The 22,626-nt window shown below is 40.8% G+C and overlaps 1 protein-coding gene across 12 annotated transcripts in view; it reads left to right on the forward strand.

Moving 5' to 3' along the window:
* Window positions 1-22,626, forward strand: part of LOC138761894 (myc box-dependent-interacting protein 1-like) — a 190,970-nt gene that overhangs the window by 165,864 nt on the left and 2,480 nt on the right. For 11 of the 12 annotated variants that reach the window (XM_069934809.1, XM_069934816.1, XM_069934815.1 and 8 more), the window contains 5 exons: window positions 4,626-4,652; window positions 10,843-10,899; window positions 13,034-13,099; window positions 19,825-19,941; window positions 21,882-21,983. In XM_069934809.1, the coding sequence (XP_069790910.1) occupies window positions 4,626-4,652; window positions 10,843-10,899; window positions 13,034-13,099; window positions 19,825-19,941; window positions 21,882-21,983 (369 nt within the window). The remainder of the gene's footprint in view (window positions 1-4,625; window positions 4,653-10,842; window positions 10,900-13,033; window positions 13,100-19,824; window positions 19,942-21,881; window positions 21,984-22,626) is intronic. The other variant, XM_069934813.1, reaches the window with a different exon arrangement.

Genomic DNA, 22,626 nt, shown 5'->3' on the forward strand with positions numbered 1-22,626 from the left:
CACATCAGTTTGCTCATGTTCAGCCCTATGCCCCTGTCTTGGGTAAACTTGTACCTCTCACTTTGTTCGTTTTAGATTGGTCACAGTGTTTGAGCTACCGAAAGAAAATAGACACATGCTGAGAGCAGTTAATTTTATACAAATGTTTATTACAAATTCAAAAGCTGATTTCAAACTACAATATGCTAGCCCTTCCCAATTATACTTATCAACGCCTGGACTGGTCCCAACTGCTGAAGCGAGGCAACGACCGCACACTTGTAGTAGGTTGTGGGGGCGCCGGTAGCAGCTTCTCCACCTCCCCCGACCGGGACGTTAGCTGTACTCTAGAAGTTCTTCTTCTTGCTGAGAGATGTTGCCACCTCTCGGAGAGTCTCAAATTTCAGCAGCGGGACTATGGCTTGTATTACCCAAAAACTGCTTACCCAAGCACCTATTCCCAGCACAGCAAGAAAGATAAGCGAGCAAGCTAGCATGCTAGGCTTCTATCGAATAACGTAATTTTCAGCTTATCACTTTGAATACAAGTTTTATTTTGCATCAAGGCTAGGCCTCTGACAGTCTGTGACCAAAACAAGCAAGAAGATTAAATGTTCTTTAGACACAGATGTCCTTTCTCCAGATAACTGCATCTCTGGCCCCTCGGTGGAATTTAGCTTATGTCTGCTGATTCTAAAAAAAACAAGCAGGTTCTCAGCCTTGCAGAAGCAAAGGCTGCAAAAGTAAAAAAACACGGTTTAAAACTTCCATTACAGCCCCCAACCATTTGCTGCCATGATTTTGGACAATCTCTAGCATCAACACTGTGAATATGTACTTTGAGGGAGCATCTCAGCTGCCTGCATGAATTCTGACCCAATGTTAAATCATTGCACCTGCCCAGGTTTGTCTCCAAAGCAAGATTTATTGCCATGTGAGTCAAGTGCTGGAGCAGGCATTTTCTCTTCCCTCCTCCATGGCCAAACTTGAAACCAGAGATTTTCAGAAGTGATCAAGGCTTCAATGCCTGCCCAAAAAATTGAGGGGAGGGGGAGGGGTTGCTCTGGGAAAAGAAGGGCGAAAGAATGGAAATGTCCTCAAATAGTTTGTCTATGACAAGTAAGCTCATTTTTGATCAAGCACCGAAATTTGTTTGCCACATTTACTGCACCTTGTGTGCTGCATAAACTACAATTCTGTTTGGCAAAGGCAGGTCATGACTGGTTGTTTACATATTATTTCTGGGAAATATGATTGTTGTATTAGTTTGTGTTTGGTTAATGTTTGTTGAATGTGTAGTTAGCGTTGCTGTGTAAGTATTCAAAGTTGCTAGCCTCTGGAGGAAATATTGTACACCTTTGGAAGTACTGGAAGGAAGTTATGATCTACCTGTACTAAGATGGAACAACATGTTCCCAATCTTTGAACATGTTGTGATGGAGCTTCTTGGTTCTTCAACTCTAATTTGTGTTTTAAAAAAAAACTGATTTACTGAAGTACTCAACACTGCAAACGACTTGGGAATGGTGATTCTGGAAATCTGCAATAAATGAAGATGTTGGATGAAACTGAGAAGTTTAAATGATGCAGCTACAGGAGTAACCCTGCTGAATTGTGGAACCTGTTGGCTATTTACTAAAGCCTGAGAGAAAACATTGGTATAAATTTGCTTTGTTTTGCTAATGAATTTATAGGATTTTGTGGGACAACACTGGGGGTGAATTGCCATTACTTTCATGTCTGTTGCAAGTCGTCTAAATATTGGCACACTGGTCAGAACAGGAATCAGTGTTGCCTGGTAGATCTTGATCTAAAATCTTTTGGCTTGGATGGCTCGAGGGTCCACCAATAGACTGAAGATGGTAAATTGTGTTGCCTGTGCTCAAGAGGTAGCTCACAGGAGATGGTCCACGTTTTCATTTTTCCCCTTGTCAGAGGATGGGATTTTGCTGAAGGAATAGATTGGTAAAAGACATGGTTTTATGGGTGTTGAATGAAATGCTTCAGTGAATGTTGCAGGAGGAGCTTAGCCTCAGAGTCAGATCAACTGCACACTAACAGTAATTGCTTGCTTGTTCTCTATGTAATTTGAATATCTTAAAAAAAAAGTTTGAGATCCAATTGGATATTGCAATGAGTAGAAACTTAGGAATGAGCCAAGATGTCATTTTTGCTATGATACAGGTTAGACATTTAACCCATCAAGTTCAAGCATACTCAGAACCTTCCCATTTATACACTGATTCATGTACATTTTCCATTGATTTTATGTACTCTTAATTGATCTCCTTCAAAGCCTTTGCAGATATTCCTTGGGGTTTGGTTTATTTACTGTGTATGACTTAATTTTTTTTCCTCCATGTATATCATGACTGTCTGTTCTTGCAATATTTTGGAGATTGCAGAAAGATTTTTAATACAGTAGATTGTTTCATGCATCGAAAATGAAAGCATTTTTTGTCTTGAAATTCAGTCCAAACATTGTGGATTTTTATAGTTTTGGATGACACTACAATTTATTTACTTGGTTGTGTATGTCACTGCCTATCAATTATTTGTAACTTGGATGATGTCAAGTTGTGGCACATTGTTGGTGGTGCAAGTGGAGAATATTCCATACGTTGTGGAATGGATTCAGAGAGTTGAAAGATGAGCCAGCAATTGCAGAACACCAATTTAAATTGGCCATGCATTGATGAGGATAAGTTGATCTTTTGCATACTATTACTACACTCTTCAGGAAGTTGATGGGATGCTCAATAGGCCTTTTCACACTGTGGTAAACCAGACAATTAGACCCATCACCTACCGGGAATTCTGCGATGTGAAATGGTCGGACGGGCAAGGCCGCTCAAAATCGACAGGGCTCTGAGACCTATGTCAGGGGTACTCTTGGAGCCCAGCCAAGTTCACCTGCCAATCACCTTATGGCAGTGTGAATCAAGAAATGACTTACCGAGGAGGCTTTGTGACATCAATGCCTGCATGCATGTCACAACAGTGATTAAAATAAAGAATTATACCACAGATATGCGTGCAGCTTGCCAACACTGTCTGATTATAGCGAAAAAAAAGTTCAAATGGCCTCTTCACTCACAGGAAGACGGTTCCCTCATCAGCATCCTTTGGGTAAAGTTTGAACTTGAAGTAGAACAGATAGCGAGAATTTGAGAGACATTAACCAACATGGCACCATGAGAGATCACAATATACACACGCCAAGCAACAAGGTGAGGATGGTGACATATTTACTGTTCTACCATGCTCTCGGTCCAATAGTCTGCCTATTCTAGACACAGGGAGCCAAGATAAATGGCACCGCCTCTCCAACTCTACTGCTCCCTGTCCATCTATCATCTTATCCATCTCCTTATCTTTGCTTCTATCGTCCGGTTTTCAATCCTGTGTCTATAATTATATTTAATCATTTGAGCTATTACACATGAATGTCCTCGGCTCACCAGAGAGCCAGTCTGGCATCTCATCAGGCCATTATGGGGCCACTCCAGAATCTCGTTGCGGCGGCAGCTCAATATGGAATCAATAGTCATCTATGTTACCCATAATCCCCCACGCAGCTGGATCTGCTCTGCCAGCACCAGGGAAACACAGAGAGGTTCCAGCTATTTGGTGGATTATGGGTAACAGTCAGCCATTGATCCTACATTGATCCACTGTCACAAGGCGCCAAAGGAGTCTGGTGAGGTGCCAGAGTGCCACTCAAGTGACAGCTGTGAATTGTGCTTCTAACAACTTGCAGGAAATCACCAATATTCTTAATTGGTACAGGACTAATGATAGGAAATACTTTTAAAACAAATTGGGTTCAATAATGCCAGCAGGCTTCTGAACGGAGGCAATAGAAGACACAACAGTCTTTCAAACATCAGACTGCAAGCAGTAAGGAGAGGTTTGGATATATAGAAATCCAACGATAATCAAAATATTTACCTCTGCCATCTCCGGTGGCACTTCCTGTTGGTGCATCATGATGCAATCGCTGGGGGTGGGACCCCCCCACTCCCACCAAAATGCCCAGTCACAGAATTTCCAGGTAAGTAAGGTCACAGTGTGAAAGACTTGGAAAGGTGCATCCTTCCTGGGATCTTCACCCGGGTCCCAGGAGGGTCACCTAGATTCAGCGATGTGAAAAGGCATAATGATGGTAATCCTATTGAATGTCAGGGATGGTCAGATTATTTGACAGTGTTTATTGCTTGTCATTTGTACCTTCACCAAAACCTGAGTGTTTTCTTTCTATGTCAATGTTCACTGCTTCATTAGCTGAAGATTTGGAAATTGAACCATTGAACATCCCCACCTGATGCCATTGTAAAGCATTGGGCTGAGGGTATTTCTTTAGGAATGTCTCTGACAGTGATCTTTTGTGATTCCAATCAGTGGGAGGAAGTTTTTCTACAATTTCTATCAACTTCAAATTTACCAAGGCTCTCCTCAGTCAAACTGACAGATGTTGAGGGCAGTCATTCTTGCCTCACTTTGGGAATTCATATGCAACTGGGCAAGGGTAGTCAAATCTGGAGCTGATTTAATCATGGCAGAATCCAATTATAGAGAGAACTATTGATGACTTCTGTCTCTTTGCAAGTGATTATCACACCATCTAATCATATCGTGTGTTTCAGCCAAAGTACAGAATGGATGCTTCAAAGGTGAAAATTAATTTTTCAATATCAGCCTGTCCTTCCTGGTACGTTACATTTGTAAATGAACCCAAAAAGCCTGGTATTGGGTTTTTCAAAGCAGGCTTATGAACAAGCTGTGAAAATCCAGTTTGTAATAGGGAGTATTACAATTGAATTTTTATTTTGGTTTGCAGGCAAAATAAATGACAGTTTTCTGCAGCATGTTATCTTTAATCATGCAAAATAAGTCCAAGTTCTCCCAATCTACATTATTTTATATTTTGCTTTATGTTCTAATCAAAATTCCAGGTGTTTGGCTATACCAAAATGATCAAGCTTTTAAATGTTGAATGCATTTAGAATTGCAGAATACCAATTCCTATTGCCATTACACTGGTTGCATACTTTCTTTTTAACATTTTTTTCTTCCTTCCCCTTTCTATGTATTTAATTCAATCCTGGATTTCCATCTCAAAGTTACCATTGTCCCTAATTGAAGTACCTTTATTTTTTAAAGTTCCATACTTTCAGCAAATATTTTCTGCACAGCATAATATCAACATAGTCAAGTCAACTTTATCATTGATACCATGCTCGCACTAGGACGAGATAGTTTCTCCAGTACCACAGATAAAAGTTAGGAAAACAGTTAACACGTATACACAATGCAGGGTGTTCAGGTGCCTAATGGCATGAGGGGGAAAAGCTGTTTCAAACTCTGGACATTAGGGCCCAGTGCTTTGGTACCTTTTGCCAGATGGCAGAAGGGAGAACAGTTTACACGCGGGACGTGTGGAGTCTTTCACAATGTTATCGAGTGTAGTAAATGTCCTCCATGCTAAGAAGGGGTTCCCCAATGGTCTTTTCAACTGATTTCACTATCCTCTGTAGGGTCTTGCAGAGATTCAGCTTCCAAACTAAGCAGTGGTACAGTTGCATAAGATGCCCTCAATACATCCTCTGGAAAATGTAGTGAGGATGGAGGGTGGGAGATGGACTTTCCTCAGCCATCGCAGGAAGTAGAGACACTGCTGGTGTTAAAGGACCAGGTGAGATTCTCCGCCAGGTGCACACTAAAGAACTTGATGCTCTCGATGAGCTCAACAGTAGAACCCTCAATGGTAAGGGGAGCGTGATCTCCCTGGGTCCTACTGAAGTCGACAACAATCTCTTTTTAATGGTCAGATACAAGTTGTTTGCAAGTGCAACCAGTTTGTTAGTGCACTTTGTCTCTGTATGCTGCCTCGTTCTGATAAGGCTGACCTTTTGTCAGTGTACTTGATAATGTGGTTCAAGCCCTGTTTGGTTGCATAATCGTGGGTCAGCAGTGTAAACAGCAGAGGAATAAGCAAGCACCCTGAGGGACCCCTAATCTCAGTGTGATAGTCTTCGAGGTCCTGGACTGCTGGAGGTCTCCCTGTCAGGAAGCTGAGAATCCAATTGCAGAGGGAGATGCTTAGTCCCAGCATGCCCGAATTTCTTATCAGGTAATGGGGTATGATCGTGCTTATTGTGAAGCTTTGAGAGCTGTTTGGAAAAGATTTATATAGCCATATAACCATTTACGGAGCGAATACAGGCCATGTCGGCCTTTAGAGTCCGCACAGGTTCACTAGACAACTCCATTAGCTCAAACCTCCCGCTCACCGCCAATTACTCTCCAACCCCCTCACCTCGATGTACACATCCAACCTTCTCTTAAATGACAGAAGGGACCCTGACGCAACTATCTCAGTCAGAAGTTCATTCCATTCTGCCACCACTCACTTAGTGAAAAAGCCGCCTCTAATATTTCTCCTAAAGTGTTGCCCCCTTACCCTTAACTCATGGTCTCTTGTTCCAACCTCCCCTGCCCTCAGGGGAAAGAGTCTGTTTATGTCTAGTCTATCTATTCCTTTCATAATTTTAAATACCTCTATCAAGTCCCCTCTCAGTCGTCTACGTTCCAATGAATAAAGTCCCAGGCTCCTTAATCTCTCCCTGTAATCCAGATACAAGACAACATCCTTGTAAACCTTCTCTACACCCTCTCCACCTTATCTATATCCTTTCTATAATTCGGAGACTAGAACTGAGCACAGTGCTCCAAACCTGGCCTCACCAATGCAGCATCACCTCCCAGCTCCTATACTCTATACTATGATTTATGGAGGCCAGCATACCATATGCCTTCTTAACCACCCTGTCTACATGGGAATCCACCTTCAGTGAACTCTGTACCATAACCCCAGGTCCCTTTGCTCCTTTGTGTGCCTCAATGCCATCCCCTTAATTGTATATGTCCTATTCTGGTTATTTTTACTGAAATGCAACACCTCACACTTGTCTACATTGAATTCCGTCCGCAATCTTTCAGCCCACTCTTGCAAGCAAGCCAAATCCTTCTGTAATCCAAGAAAATTTACTTCACTATCCACCACTCCCCCTATTTTCGTATCATCCACATATTTGCTTACCCAGTTAACCATACCCTCCTCTAAATCATCAATATAAATGATAAATAACGAGGGACCTAGCATCGATCCCTGAGGCACCCCGCTCGTCACAGGCTTCCATCCTGACATACAGTTGTCCACCATGACTCTCTGCTGTCTATCTCCCAGCCACCTCTGAACCCATGTCACAATCTCTACTAATTCCTAGTGACTGCACCTTATTAACCTTCCATGCGGAACCTTATCAAAAGCTTACTAAAATCCAAATAGATCACACCCACTGCTCTACCTTCATCCACCTTTTTTGTCATTTCCTCAAAAAACTCTAAGGTTCGTCAAACATGACTTTCCTTTTACAAACCCATGCTGGGTGCCCCTAATCAATCTCTGCCCATCCAGATATGCGTGTGCACTATCTCGAAGAATACCCTCCATAACCTTCCCCACCACCGAAGTCAAACTTACTGGCCGATAATTACTTGGCCTACACCTACTGTCTTTTTTGAACAATGGAACAACATTTGCAATCCTCCAATCCTGTGTGGTGCCACCCCTCCTCCAGTGATCTTTGAAAAATCACTGTCAGTGCCCCCGCTGTTTGTTCCCTGACCTCCCTTAAAGTACTGGGGAAAAATCCCATCACGACCAGGAGCCTTATCGACCTTAATTGACCCTAGATGCTCCAAAACTCTCACTTTACTAATCCCTATCCTTTCCATAACTAAGCCCTTTGCCTCTCTTATCTCGTATTGCCCAATGTCCCTTTCCCTCGTGAATACAGACGAGAAAAAATAGTTCAATATTTCTCCATCTCCTTAACCCTCCTTTTACTGTTCACATATCCCTTAGGATTCACCTTCGCCTTATTAGCTATGGACTCCTCATACCTTCTTTTTGCCTTTCTAATTTCCCTCTTAAGGTTTTTCTTGCAATCTAAATCTAAATCCCTTGTTTTTTTATATTTGGTATCAGCCTCCCTCTTATCCTGAACCAACTTCTTAATTTCACCACTAAACCACAGCTCCCTCGAACCTTTAGTCTTCCTCTTCGGCCTGACTGGAACATAAAAATCCTGTACTCTCAAAACCTTACCCCTAAATGCCCCCCAAATTTCCTCTACATCCTTTCCGACAAAAAGATCAGCCCACACAACTCTCTAAAAATCCCTTCTCATTTCTCCAAATCTGGCCTTCCCCCCCCCACTCGAAGACCTTCAACCTCGGACCCGACCTATCCCTTTCCATCATTAAGCTAAAGCTAATGGACCCATGATCACTGGATCTGAAGTTCTCTCCAGTGCTTACCTCCGTTAACTGCTCCATTGCATTCCCAAACAACAGATTTAAAACCACTCCCCCCCCAGTTGGCATCTCAACATATCGCAAAAAGCAATCCTGAACACAATGGATAAATACTAAGTCATCCTGCCCTTTTACTGACTGCGTTTCCCAATCTATGTTTGGAAAATTGAAATCCTCAACCAACACCACCCTATTTCTCCTGCACATCTCACCTATTTCCTTGCACATTTGCTCTTCTAGTTCCCTTTCCCCATTTGGAGGCCTATACCCCCATAATAGTAACCTCACCCTTCTTATTTTTCAGCTCTACCCACACTGCCTCCCTTGACGAGCCCTACAACCTACCTTGCCTCAACACTGCTGTAATATCCTCCCTGGCAAGTAATGCCACACCTCCCCCTCTTAATCCACCAACTCTGTCACATCTAAAGCAGCAAAATCCTGGAACATTCAACTGCCAGCCACAACAACCTTCCTTCAACCACGTCTCGCTAATGGTCACAGCATCATAATGCCACAAATCAATCCACACCTTTAGCTCATTCAGCTTCCTTACTACGCTCCTCACATTAAAATAAATACATCTCAGGGATCTCCTACATCTTAACTTCTGCATATCCTCCTCTCTTGAATTCTCACAATTTTCACTACAACATTTTTTTATTACTTCCTGCTTTTCCTCCCTCAAAATATTCAAAGTTGTCTTTTAGCCTACTAACCCTCACCCTGCTGTCCTGCCTAATTTGAAATCCTGTCCCCAACCATACCAATTTAAACCCCTCTGACAGCCCTAGCAAATGTCCCCACCAGAAGACTGGTCCCTTTGGGATTAAAATGTAACCCATTACGGTATAGGTCCCATCTTCCCCAAAAAAGGTCCCAGTGGTCCAAGAACTTGGAAACCCTGTCTGTTACTCCACCCCTTAAGCCACCCGTTTAACCTCCACCTAATTCTATTTCTGCCTTCACTGTCACGTGTCACAGGAAACAATCCAGAGATTACGCCCTTAGTGATCCTTTTAAGCTCCCTACCCAACTCCCTATATTCATTCTGCAGGACCACTTCCTTCTTCCTTCCAACATCATTGGTACCAACATGTACCTCAACCTCAGGTTCCTCACCTTCCCCTTTTAGGATGTTCTGAATGTGCATAGTCACATCCCGGACCCTGGCACCAGGGAGGCAAACCACCATCCGGTTTTCCTTATTGCATCCACAAAAACCTCTGTCTGTCCTCCTAACCATTGAATCCCCTATAACTATCACCCTTTTCCTTTTATCCCTACCTTTCTGGGTCACAGAGGTTGACACTACACCTCTGCCCACCATAGTCTGATTATCCCCCTCCTCAGTACTCAAGGTGGAGTACCGATTTCTGAAGATTACAGACTCTGGTGCTTGCTCATGAACCTGACCCCTCCCTTTCCTCCTCCACGGTAACCCACTGCCCCATCTCCCGTGGCCCCTGTGCGACCACTTGCCTGTAGCTCTTGTCTACGATAGCCTCATTCTGAGGGCATCTTGAGGGACGTTTGCTCAAAATCAATGTTCCACGTGTTCCTGGTGAACAATACTTGATTGAGGACTCACTCCTGATACCTCCACTTATTATTTTATTAGTATGATGCAAAACTTGAGGTGACTTCTCATTTTAAACCAGAGTCCTAGAGAAACTTCTACAATTCAGTTTTAATAATTTTACAAATTGGAGTCAAATTGAAGCTAACTTGATCCAAGAGTAAAAATGCCCATTTAAAATGGAGATGATTCTGAGTCTAGCTGGTGTAAGTTTGTGGATGTCACTTCCCAGCAAGCTACTGGGGAATTGGAGCAAGATTAGACTGTGGCATCGGACTTGAATGGAATGGAAACCTTTATCACTCAGCAAGTTTCAGACTTGCCAACGTGAAAATGTCTGAATATCAGCCAGTTGTAATTACTGTGCGATTCAATGATTTGATAACATTTCACACTAGTTGGCAAGACCACTACATAAACAGTAAACCAGACGTAAGGGAAATTTGGTTGTTTGTTGCAGTATTGCAGTGAATGCTACTGATAAATCCTTAAGTCAATGAGGGAGAAATAATTGGAAGGAACTATTGATGGAATTGAAGAGGTGAAGGTATGTGGAATATAGACATGTATCTGAGCTGAATGGTCTCGGTGCTGTACATTTGATGCAGTGTGATCTTTAACATTACAAGATGTTTGGGTATTTACCAGTTGTTTCATCCTGTTTCCATATCCTCCCCTTTGAAAGCTCATTTTAAACATTGATACGCTGTTGTGTCTGGAAAACTAAACGAAAACCACTCTGGGTGAAGGGAATGTGATTTTGATGACCTTTCGTATGTCAAACTGGCACAATAGTTTGTACTGGACCTGATGTGAAGCACTGTGGAGGATTTAATATCATTTCTGGTCACATTGGAGTTCTGATTTTCAGTTGAACAATTTTTTTTTAATTTATCTTGCAGACAGTGGACCAAGAGAATGGAGACAAAGGAGCAGAAATCGGCACTGGATCTGTTGCTGTAGGAGCCTGGATTTTTTAAAGATCTATATTCTCTTGGGGTGGATCTTCAGGGATTATTTTGGGCTCCATCAAGGCTAATATGTGCATGCTGTCTGTCGTATGACATGGTGCTTGCTCAACCAGTTATTTGTTTATTCATGTGCTGTTCCAGATGTTGGTCCGAGAATGGTTTTAGAAATTGCTTCCAGTGCATTTGCATCACTGAAGCTAATTCAGGACTTGGCCTCACCAATGGCTACATGGGTCCATGGATGAATGACAATATTTTGCAATAGGCTATGCCAGTTACCGTGAAGTGCAATAGCAGTCATCCATTGATGTCTGGTGATGCATATGGAGCAGACCCGGTGCAATGAACTTTAAATGCTGAAAATCTGCAATAAAAATAGTAACTGCTAGATAGGCAACATGTTGGGCAGCATCAGTGAAAAGAGAAACTGTTAATGTGTCAATGCTATCCCTGCCTCTATTTATAATCTCATTTCTGCCAAAAGCTGGGGACACCATTTCAAATCCCACCTCGATAGCTGGCGAATTTAAATGCCATTAACTAAATTTGCCGTCAGGAAAGAGATGTGTACCACCAGAATCTGGAAGAGCTGCTGTCGCTTCAGCGTCAAACTCCTAAGCAACAGGCTCAATCAGAGATTCATTACTTTGGATGTTGTTCATTAATGAATTTTTTTTTCCTGTATTTGCAGTCAATTTGTTGACATTGATTTCTTTGTTTACTTTTCTCCTTTGTTTATGAATATTTCTTGAGTATAATGTTTTGCACTCCTGATGAGTAGAAATTCTGCCTGGCCTGCAGGAAAAAGAATCTCGGGATTGTAATATGTAATCTCCCAATTAAATGAATTTTGCACAGTTTATTAGGTATTAATAACTACTTGTTTATGAAGGGAATCTGCATTGCTATCCCCTCTGGTCTATGTGACTTCAGAAATAAAACAAATGGTTAATTCTTAACTGCCCTACAAAACAGCCCAACAGAATGGGAGGAGCAGTATTTAGCTTCGGCAGCAACATTCATGAATGATTTTTTTTTTAAATCACACTTTGTGATATGATTCAGTAAATATTAATTTGCAAATGATGTAGAGAGACGACACTTCTTGCAGAGAACCATTGCATGAAAGTCAAATGGATGGCTGATGGCCCCACGCTTTCTCTGCCGGTGCTGCCTGACCCATTAAGAATTTAGCGCATTTTATCTCAAGCTTTTTCTGTGTGAAGTATACGCTTTTGAATATTGTTCGTCACCCATTCAAATTTTAGAGCCGTGGAGGGCTAGGTGTGAGATATTTGATAGTGCTTGGAGAGATGAGCAGGACCTCATTGTAGTACTAGTAAATACAATTGCGGAATATCATTCAGCTCAGGCCATCGTGTAAACAAATCTCCCCTCCATTGACTGCCTCCACTGCTTGGAGAGATGAGCAGGACCTCATTGTAGTACTAGTAAATAAAATTGCGGAATATCATTCAGCTCAGGCCATCGTGTAAACAAATCTCCCCTCCATTGACTGCCTCCACTGCTGGCTGCCTCAGGAAAGCAGACCACACATTGAGATGCATTCCACACTCCTCTCCCCCCTCACCCTCCACCTCATTTGGGCAGAAGCAAGAGTGTGAAAACTCTTGAGGACCGTTTCTTCCCCACTTGTTATCAGACTCTTGAGCGAACAAAGTAAGTAAAAGGGATGCTGCTCTTGCTCTATATTAACTGAACTTGTGATCTGTTGTATTTGAGGATGGGGTGATTTGCCTGGTCAACACACAAGTAATCTTGGTTAATGTGGTGAAGATGCATTTGAAAGGCAGCACCTGACGACTGGGGTTCCCTCTGCAGCATTGGAGTGTCATTCGCAATTGCTTTCCTTTCTTGGGAGAGCTTTTATCTGTTACCAACTTGGTTTCTAGATAACTCCCTCTCTCCACTGCCTTATTTGCATGAATGAAAATGAAATCTAACCTTCTGATTTCATCTCTCCATCTGTTGTGATATTTTGAAAATATGCAAGATAGAAGAGAAGAGGGAACAAGAAACTAATTGATAAGTTAATGGCATGCTTGTAGACAAATTATTTATAGTTTAGTGGTTGGTAACATATGTTTTTTTTTTCTTTCAGTTAGAGGAACAAGCTGAACCAAAGAATGAAGTCGTGGAAAATGAAACTGAAGCTGAAAAAACAATGGTGATTTGTTTTACTTGCACATATCAAGTCCAGAACAGGCCATTCAGACCTTTGTTGTTTTGTGGTTGATCCTTGGACAAGGATGCGGAGCAAGACCTTCTGGGAAATTGCTGGGATGAGCAGGTGGATTGGTGTAGTGTCTTGAATTACTGGTCTTTTTCTTCAGACACATCATCATGTGTTTATTTAATTTAATAATTAAATTCAGAGGGGAAGGCTTTGGCGAATAGGGCTTCAGGTGGTGATGCAGGAGTTGAAGTAAGGGCCAGCTATTTGAGGAACAAAGAGTTTCAGCAGGTAGGCACGCAGGTAAGGAGTGTTTTATGAATCATTTTTTTCCTCTTGTCATAGTCAATGGGAATGGTATCCAGGGCAGGGGAAAGCTCCTTTTGCAGAATGTGGGTCAACAGCGAAGCCAGCAGTATGTCTGACAACTTCATCTGAGAGAAGTGCATCCAGATGCAGCTCCTGACAAACCAAGTTAAGGAAGTAGAGCTGGAGTTGACTGGGGATTGCCTTGCCCAGTGTTGATGGCTGTAAGATCAGCTGCCTGTGCCTGAAGTTGGCTCTTCTCTTGATACAGTGCTCAGGCAGGAAGGTTTGATAGTGAAGTGAAATTTGTCTAATATTGCTGCTGACAGATTGATTTTCCAGGGGAAGATTGCTTTTGCAAGGTGTGGGGGGAGGGGGGTCTTTTGCATTCCCCTATGTCCTCTACCGGCATCACCTACGGCTTCTAGAACGCTTCCACCAGCGTTGTCTCCACTCCATCCTCAACATTCATTGGAGCGACTTCATCCCTAACATCGAAGTACTCAAGATGGCAGAGGCCGACAGCATCGAATCCACGCTGTTGAAGATCCAACTGCGCTGGGTGGGTCACGTCTCTAGAATGGAGGACCATAGCCTTCCCAAGATCGTATTATATGGCGAGCTCTCCACTGGCCACCGTGACAGAGGTGCACCAAAGAAGAGGTACAAGGACTGCCTAAAGAAATCTCTTAGTGCCTGCCACATTGACCACCACCAGTGGGCTGATATCGCCTCAAACCATGCATCTTGGCGCCTCACAGTTCGGCGGGCAGCAACCTCCTTTGAAGAAGACCGCAGAGCCCACCTCACTGACAAAAGACAAAGGAGGAAAAACCCAACATCCAACCCCAACCAACCAATTTTCCCTTGCAACCGCTGCAACCGTGTCTGCCTGTCCCGCATCGGACTTGTCAGCCACAAACGAGCCTGCAGCTGACGTGGTCATTTTACCCCTCCGTAAATCTTGGTCCGCGAAGCCAAGCCAAAGAAAAGAATGTAGGTTCAATATCTCGAGGTGATAGTGACACTCTGAGTACTTAGCTGCCAAGTCATCCAAGATTGAGTTCTTGAAGTCTGAAGGATTTGAACTTTGTCCTCTGATGAGCAGAAAAGCAAATTAACACTATGCCCTTGAGCTGAATCAAAGCTTCACTGTTCCCTAGCATGTGGGTATCGAGTGACGACAACTCGGAAGCCGACAACGCAACATTGTGGTTTAGAACAGTCTTAAAACTTTAGATCATGGTAATGGTCCATAAAAGAGCCCCATGCCTTTGAAAAATTAGTATTTGAATCTTTAATGGCATACCTATTTTTTTTCTAAGCATAATATCATTTAAACATTGTATGTGTGAAGATGGAGTGCTATCTTTCCATTAGATCAATATTGAACGTCTGAAGTAAAAGATAAAATTTGACTTTGAGATAAAGTTATTACGAGATAACAACCCTTTAATTTTTTTGGGGGGGGGACTAAAGGAACGTTGTTAGCACTACAAAGGAACAGCAATAGAAAATTCACCAGACAATGGTACATACAAAATAATAGTTTTTATTAAACTATCAATAACATAACATTTCTTATCTCTAAACTTAATTCTAAATTTAACCCCACTATGCACAAATGTAAAATGTATGTATGTGTGCAATTAAAAACGTATTCTGAAAAGTCGATTTTAAAAATTTCAGCATCATTTTAGTTTTGATTGAATTCTCTGTTCATAAATAATTACAAAGCACTTTTAAACATCATATCTTCACACCTCTTTACTCAATTCTTTTGATGAGGTGTCTTAAATTGAAGTGACCATCAATATACCTTCTGTAAAAAGGAGAATACAATTCCTGTCTTCTCAGGATCAAACTTCTTTTTCTGAAGATTTTGGAATCTCTTTTCCACACGAAGAAACTGCCCTCTTTTCAAAGAGACATTGAATGTGGCTATTTTCTTCCATGATGAATTCACAAACCAGACAAGGATTAAAAGAAGTGGCCATACAAAAATGAAAAATGGACTCAGTAGAATTCCATCGTCTTTTCCAAAGAAACAGCAAAGTGGACCTTATTTCAAAAGTCACATTCTGTGTTCCCCTTTTCCCAGGAATAACATACAACAGCACCTATTCTGATTACTGTAATCCAACCCTGTCTTTCACAAGGTTCCAACCTGTGTGTGGCACAGGGTTTTGACTTCTTTACTTTCCAAGCTGAAATTAATCAAAAATGTCTGATTTTGATTATATATTTCTCCAGCTACATCATCAATGAAGTCAGTCCCAATTCTTGGAAACTGCATGACTCAGTTTTATTTCTACCAAAATTCTGTTCCTTTTTCAAAACCATTTCAAATCCACAGCAACCTCTGACCTTATCTCTGTTCAAAAGGCTTAAGTGGCCTTGTTTAAAAGCAGATAGCTTCCTCTGCAGTTTTTATTGAGTACCTGGATACTTCAGTTTTAATAAAAAGAACACTCCATTGTTCTTGAATAATTAAGAACCACTTCAGATCACTTCACTTCAGATCCATTAGCCCAGTCTTTCCAAGACGCTGTGTCTCAGAGAATGAACTCTCTTCTGAGTACAATGGTTCTCTGTAAATGTGCTGTGACCCTGTACTAGCCCACAACTAACTTGCGTAGGATTCATATACAATATTTTAACTAACTTATTAAACATTTTTATAACAAATATAACTTAACCTAAATATTACATAACAAAGTCAATAAAACATCATCAGATATTCCAAACAGTGCAATTAAAGGCAAGGTTCCAATTTAACCTTAAGAATCACCAATAGTGTGTGAAAAATCTTTCCAAATTTTTTTATAGACTAGGACAAATCCAAAACATGTGTGCGGGGAAGCCTCCGTAATTTTACATTTGTCATTTAGAGGATTTATATCAATAAAAATTAGCTAATTTTGCCTTAGATAAATGTACTCTACGGACCACTTTAATTTTCAATAAACAATGTCATGTTTAAGGGACGTAGTATTAATCAAATTGCAAATGGAATCCCAAACCTCATCAGAAAATGGAAGATTCAATTTCTGTTCCAAATCGCTTTTGATCTTAACAAATGAGGCTGATATTGAATCAAGTAAATTATTATAAATAAGAGATATTAAACCTCTATGTGAAAGTTGAAAATCCAGAAATAAATTAAGAATATTAGCCTCAGGAATTTGTGGAAAATCAGGAATATGAGATTGAGCAAAATGTCTAACTTATAAATACAGGTATCTAAAAATAATTTGTATTTTGTAAGTTAAATTTTGCCAATTGTTCAAAAGAAGCAAAACTATTAAGAATAAAAAGGTATTTGAAACATTTAATGCCCAATCTATGCCAATCATTAAAAACTGTGTCCTGCAAAGAAGGTTTTAAAAAAAAAGTTGATTCGATATAATGGGACTCGCAAGGGAAAAATTCCGAAATCCAAAAAAACCTTCTAAATTCTGCCAATATTCTGAGTATGTTTAATTATCGCATTATTGATTAGTTTACATAAAGAGGAAGATAAGCAGGAACCTAAAATTGCCAACAAAGAAATATTCTCTAAAATTCAATTCCATTTCTATCCATGAGGCGGACAACCAAATTATCAAAATGTAACAAAAGAATGAACTTGCGTATAGTGACCGGCCAATAGTACAATCTAAAATTGGGAAAGGCCAGTCCACAATTCTTTTAGCTCCTTGAAAATTAGCTATATTTAAGTGGGGATGTTTCCTTGGCCATATATAAGAAGATATAAATTAATCAAGTGAGTCAAAAAGAGATTTAGGAATAAAAATGGCATAGATTGAAAAAGGTACAAAAATTTAGGTAAGATGTTCATTTTAATAGAATTAATACGACCAATCATCAAGATTGATAATGGTAACCATCTCAATAATGATAATTTAACCTGTCTGAATAAAGTGGAAACATTTTCCTTAAGATGTTTGTAGCTCCTAGTGATTGTAATACCAAGATGGGTAAATTGGTTTTCCACAATCTTAAAAGGAAAATTAGAACCATTCAGAGGTAAAAGTTCACTTTTATGTAGATTCAACTTGTACCCAACAAAGAAATATTCTCTGTAAAATTCAATTCCATTTCTATCTATGAGGGTGGACAACCAAATTATCAAAATGTAGCGAAAGAATTAACTTGCGTATAATGACCGCCCAATAGTACAATCTAAAATTGAGAAAGGCCAGTCCACAATTCATTTTACAACTGACTATTAGAAAAAAAGAGCTAATATACTAGACAAGGAAATCTCTGGATTAGAAACAAAAAGCAACCGATCATCTGCCTATAAAGAAACCTTGAGCTCTTTATATAAAAGACTGATTTTTTAAAGCCTTTTCAAAAAATTTCTTATCGTGGTTTCATTCCCTTACAATAAACTCATACCTTGTTGTCTTAAAACTGCCTTTATTAGAAGTTGATGCAGCAATTTTAAGGGTCCTAGCAGAGGTATTTAAAACTTAGCCACAGGAGAGGTGTCGGATAGTTGGAGAATATCTAATGTTTCATTGTTTAAGAAAGTCTCTAAGAATAATCTGGGGATTATTGGTGAGTCTATAAATCAGTAAATCATTTGGAAGGTATCCTACATTTGACTTTTGTTTCCTACGCCAACCCCCCCCCCCCCCCCCGACCCCAAAGCCCCATGTCTCCTTTCCTGTAGCTCTGTCTATCCTTTTCCCTCTGTCACCTTTACCCCAGCTCTGCAATCACAAAGCCAACCCCCCCCCCCCCCCCCCCCAATAATCAATTCTCATCTTTCCTTTCTCCTAGGCTCTTCTCAATATCTAATTATCACCTTTTGTCTGTAGGTCTGTACTCTTCCCCCTGCCATTTCTTTTATTCAGGTGCTGCCTGCTTTTTCTGTACCTTGAAGGGCTCAGGCCCGAAACATTGATAATCCATCTTTACCTCCTCTGGATGCTGTGAGACCTGTTGAGTTCTTCCAGCATTTGAGTTTTTAACTATAATCAGTGTCTGCAGACTTTTGTATTTCACTGATTAGGGATAATCAACATGTCTAACCATTCTTGTAGTTTTTTTTTCCAAAGAGATTACCAGGACAGTTGATGAAGGAAAGGTAGAAGTTGTTGTCAACATGGAAAGGATTAGACATTGTCTTTGTGAGCGAAGGTGGAAATTGTTAGTGGAGGATGGCCTCTGACTTGAGGCCTGTGAGTGGTGGTCTGCCTCCGGGATCAGTGTTGGGTCCACTGTTGTTTGTTATCTATTTCAGATTTATTGTCAGAGTACATACATGACATCATATTCAACCTTGAGGTTCCTTTTTCCTGCAGGAGCGGCAGAATTACCACTAATTGGCAGTGCAAAAACTAAAACTCCGCACAGCGAAAACATTTAAACAAATAAAAGATCTGTAAACAGATAACGAATGTCAACAAAATGTGCAGTTATAGAGAGAACAAAAAAAAGTGCACAAGTAAGAGTCCTTAAATAAGTCTCTGAGTTTGTCATTGAAGAGTCTGACCGGTGGAGGGGTAGCAGCTGTTCCTGAACCTAATGGTGCAAGTCTTGTGGCACCGATACCTCTTTCCTGATTCCAGCACCAAGAAGCGAGCATGTGTTAGGTGGTGAGGGTCTTTGATTGCTACTCCCCTCTGACAAATGTGTTCCCTGTGGATATACTCAATAGTGGGGAGGATTTTGCCTGCGATGTCCTGGGCTGTGTCCACTACCTTTTGAAGGGATTTAGACTTAGGGGTATTGGTGTCCCCATACTAGACTGTGATACAGTCAGTCAGCACATTTTCTACCACGCCTTTAGAAATTTACCAGAGTTTCTGGTGTCATACCAAGCCACTGCAAACTCCTGAGGAGTAGAGGTGCTGATGATGTACTTTCTTCACAATGTCGTGGGTGTGAAGGGTCCAAGAAAAATCCTCCAAGATAGTGACGCCCAAGAACCTAAATTTGGTCACCCTTTCCATCTCTGATTCCGCCCCCCCAATGATCAATGAATTGTATACCTCTGGCTTTCGTGTCCTAAAGTCAACAATCAGCTCAGTTTTGGTGACATTGAGTGCAAGGTTGTTGTTGGTGGACCATTCGGCCATGTTTTCGATCTCCATTCTGTGTGCTGTGCTGACTCGTTCCCTTCCTTTATACAACACAATACTGTGGTATAATCAGCAAATTATATGGAGAATGTGGTAAATTCAAGGGATAAATTTGCAGATGACAAAGTTTTGGGGTGTTGTGCACAGCCTGAAAGACTTTGAAAGCTTGCAGCAGGATCTGGGACCTGTCATATTGTTTGCTGATTGTGAAGCACCTGATGTTTAATTAAAAAACACTTTAGCAATGCCAATCAATACCTTGTATGCCTGTGGTATTGTAATTCTGAAAACATTAAAAGATGCTGCTTTATTTTTAAGGTGAAAGATACCATCCCAAGTGTGGTTGTGGAGACTACTGCTGAAAATACCAATGGTTCTCTGTCTGATGCCGTCCCCACAGAGGAGAGTGAAATGCCTCCTGGATTTCAGTTTAAGGTGGGTGAGAAGTTGTGATTTAACAAATGTATTGATTTGTCAGAATCTGGTCATTGCAGGTATGCCCAGTATTATTTGCCCATACCTAATTGGCTTTAAGGTGGTGGTGAGCCACTGAACTGATGAAGGTATTCCTACGATGCTATTGGAGAGGGAGTTCATTGTTAATACCCAGCAATTGAAGAAATGCCCATGTATTTCCAGGTAAGGATAATGCGCAAGGGGAATGTGAGGTGCTCCCATGCCCCAGTGGTTCTCTGGTCAGAAGTTGAGTTTGACGGGTGTAATTGGAGTAATCTAGTGAATAACTAGTACCAGTGCAGAAGGAAATTGCTTGCCTCTGATCTGAGCATTATCCAAGTTTTATCCCAACCAAGTCTAATTCATTGAGGATTTGTAAATGGAATTGAACATTACAATATTGAGTGAATATGCACTTCTGATCATGTAGAATAATCAATGAAGTGGATGAAGATGGTTGGACCCATCATTATTCTGAGAAACTGGTAAACGCCAGCCAATAATCACAGCCACCTTTTTTGTGTTGAGAGATGCCTCCACCCATTAAAATGTTACTTCCCTTGATGCCCAATGTGTAAGGGGATGCTTTTCCTCATCCAAGCATCCTTGATATCACGTGGCCAATTATCTTGATGTCATAAGCCATCAATCTAGCCTTGGCCTGCAGAATTCAATTCCTTGGTACATTTTCACAGCAAACTTGTGTTTGAAGCAGATTGGTTTTGGTGAAACCCAAATTGGGATCAGAGGACAGGTTATTGGAGAGCAAGTGCTAATGCCACTGTACTGGAAGAGATGGTTTGAATCTTGTCTACAATAGTTCCATCGTAGAGCTGGGATGTTTGGTTCCATTTTATTTTCACCCAATGCAGCCAGCCATTTCTTGCTGTGTAGAATGAATAGGTTGAAGACTGGGAAGGAAGCAAAGAACAGTTTTGCTTCCTGAAAAAAAATTTGGCAGTTACGATAGAAAACTTCAAGCTGAACACAAAAATAATTTCACATTTGCTACATCACATGGAAAGTTGATGGAGAAACATTAAATTAACTTTTATTGAATTTAACATGTTTAATCGAATAATGATTCTGACACATTGGATTAGTTCAACTGACCTAAAAAATGTTTTGCTGCTGATTTTCATTTGTACTCAGCATCTGATGCCTTTTGTGCCAGTGTCCAACAATAGTTGGCCAGCATGGATGTATTTCAGTTGCCCTGATAGCGCTTTACCATGGTTTCAATGACCTGGTGAAGACTTTAACCATGTTTATCACTGACTACACCAAGATCAGCAGGGAAGAAATCCCAAGTGCAAATGCAGAAAATGAATTTACAATTTTCACTGCACTTCATGGTTTTGTATGCCTGAAGTAGACTTGGTCACAAAAATAGGTTGTATCCAAATAAAGGTGATTTTCATGATCAGAGCAACCCAAAATCCATAAAATAAACCAAAAGTGTTCAGGAAGAAAAATCTTCGTTGTCCAATGTTACTGGGACTGACTGAATGTGTTCACAAATACTGAAGTGTAATCCTCAGCATCCACACAACTGGGCTCTTCTTTCAGCCTTATCCTCCCAACTGTCTCCCACCATTGAATAGATGTGATAGAGCTGCATGGCATTACATTGGTTAGTTTGTGTGAAGCTTCAGGATGACTTCTTGTACTAAACATACTACTTACTTGGGTGTAAATTGGGCGGCACGGACTCGTAGGCCGGAATGGCCTGTTAATGTGCTGTATGTCTAACTCTAAAATTTAAGTTTGAATTCTTACAACATGTTCTTCCTCACTCCCTGATGAACAAGTTCATTTCCTTTGATTTTAGCATCTGATTATTATATAAATTGACATCAAACTCTCTGTCATGAATTGACAATGTGGAGATAAAACTCTCCTATTTATTCTTGTGACAGGTTCGAACTCTACATGATTACAATGCCACAGATGTTGATGAACTGAACCTTAAAACAGGCGACGTTGTTTTAGTTGTAACCTATGAGAACCCTGAAGAGCAGGTGAGCTGTGTTGCACTTTTCAGTGGTTCTATCCACAATATCAAATAAATGTAGATGCTCTAAAATGAGAAGGTGGTGGGTAAGGACTTCGAGGCATCCTTTTCATTCCAGACATCTCTCAGCCAGTGGTAACCTCGTGAGACGTCCTGATATGAAAATATTTCAACAAATTGACCCAATGGAATCCTGTATACACCAATGTGATGACTGGTTGAGGCATGAATATTGACTGCACAAAGGGTAGAGGAGAAAACTTCCATGCTCTTCTTGGAGCATGAAAAAATATGGTCATATTTTGCATCTAAGTGGAGAGTTGAGAGTCTCCCTGATCTAAAATGCAACACTCTTTAGCAGTGTAATATCCTGGAGATTAAAACTGAGCTTTATGCTTGGCTCTTTGGTACCATGTTTTGAAGAACTTTTGGGAAGATGATCTTGAATTCAGGGCCCAGATTTGTCACTCAGCTAATCACTTGTCAATGAGACATCTGATCGTGATCATATTGCACAATGAGCTGGTCAAACAGAGCAAATGAATTGTTTCCTACTTTACAAAGCACTTTAGGTTATACAGTAAAATCCCTGTTATCCAGAATTCAAGCAACCAGCAAAAAAATGTGGAAAATAAATCGGTGAGAAAAAT

Source organism: Narcine bancroftii, chromosome 4, assembly GCF_036971445.1.
Source record: "Narcine bancroftii isolate sNarBan1 chromosome 4, sNarBan1.hap1, whole genome shotgun sequence".
NCBI classification, from domain to species: domain Eukaryota; kingdom Metazoa; phylum Chordata; class Chondrichthyes; order Torpediniformes; family Narcinidae; genus Narcine; species Narcine bancroftii.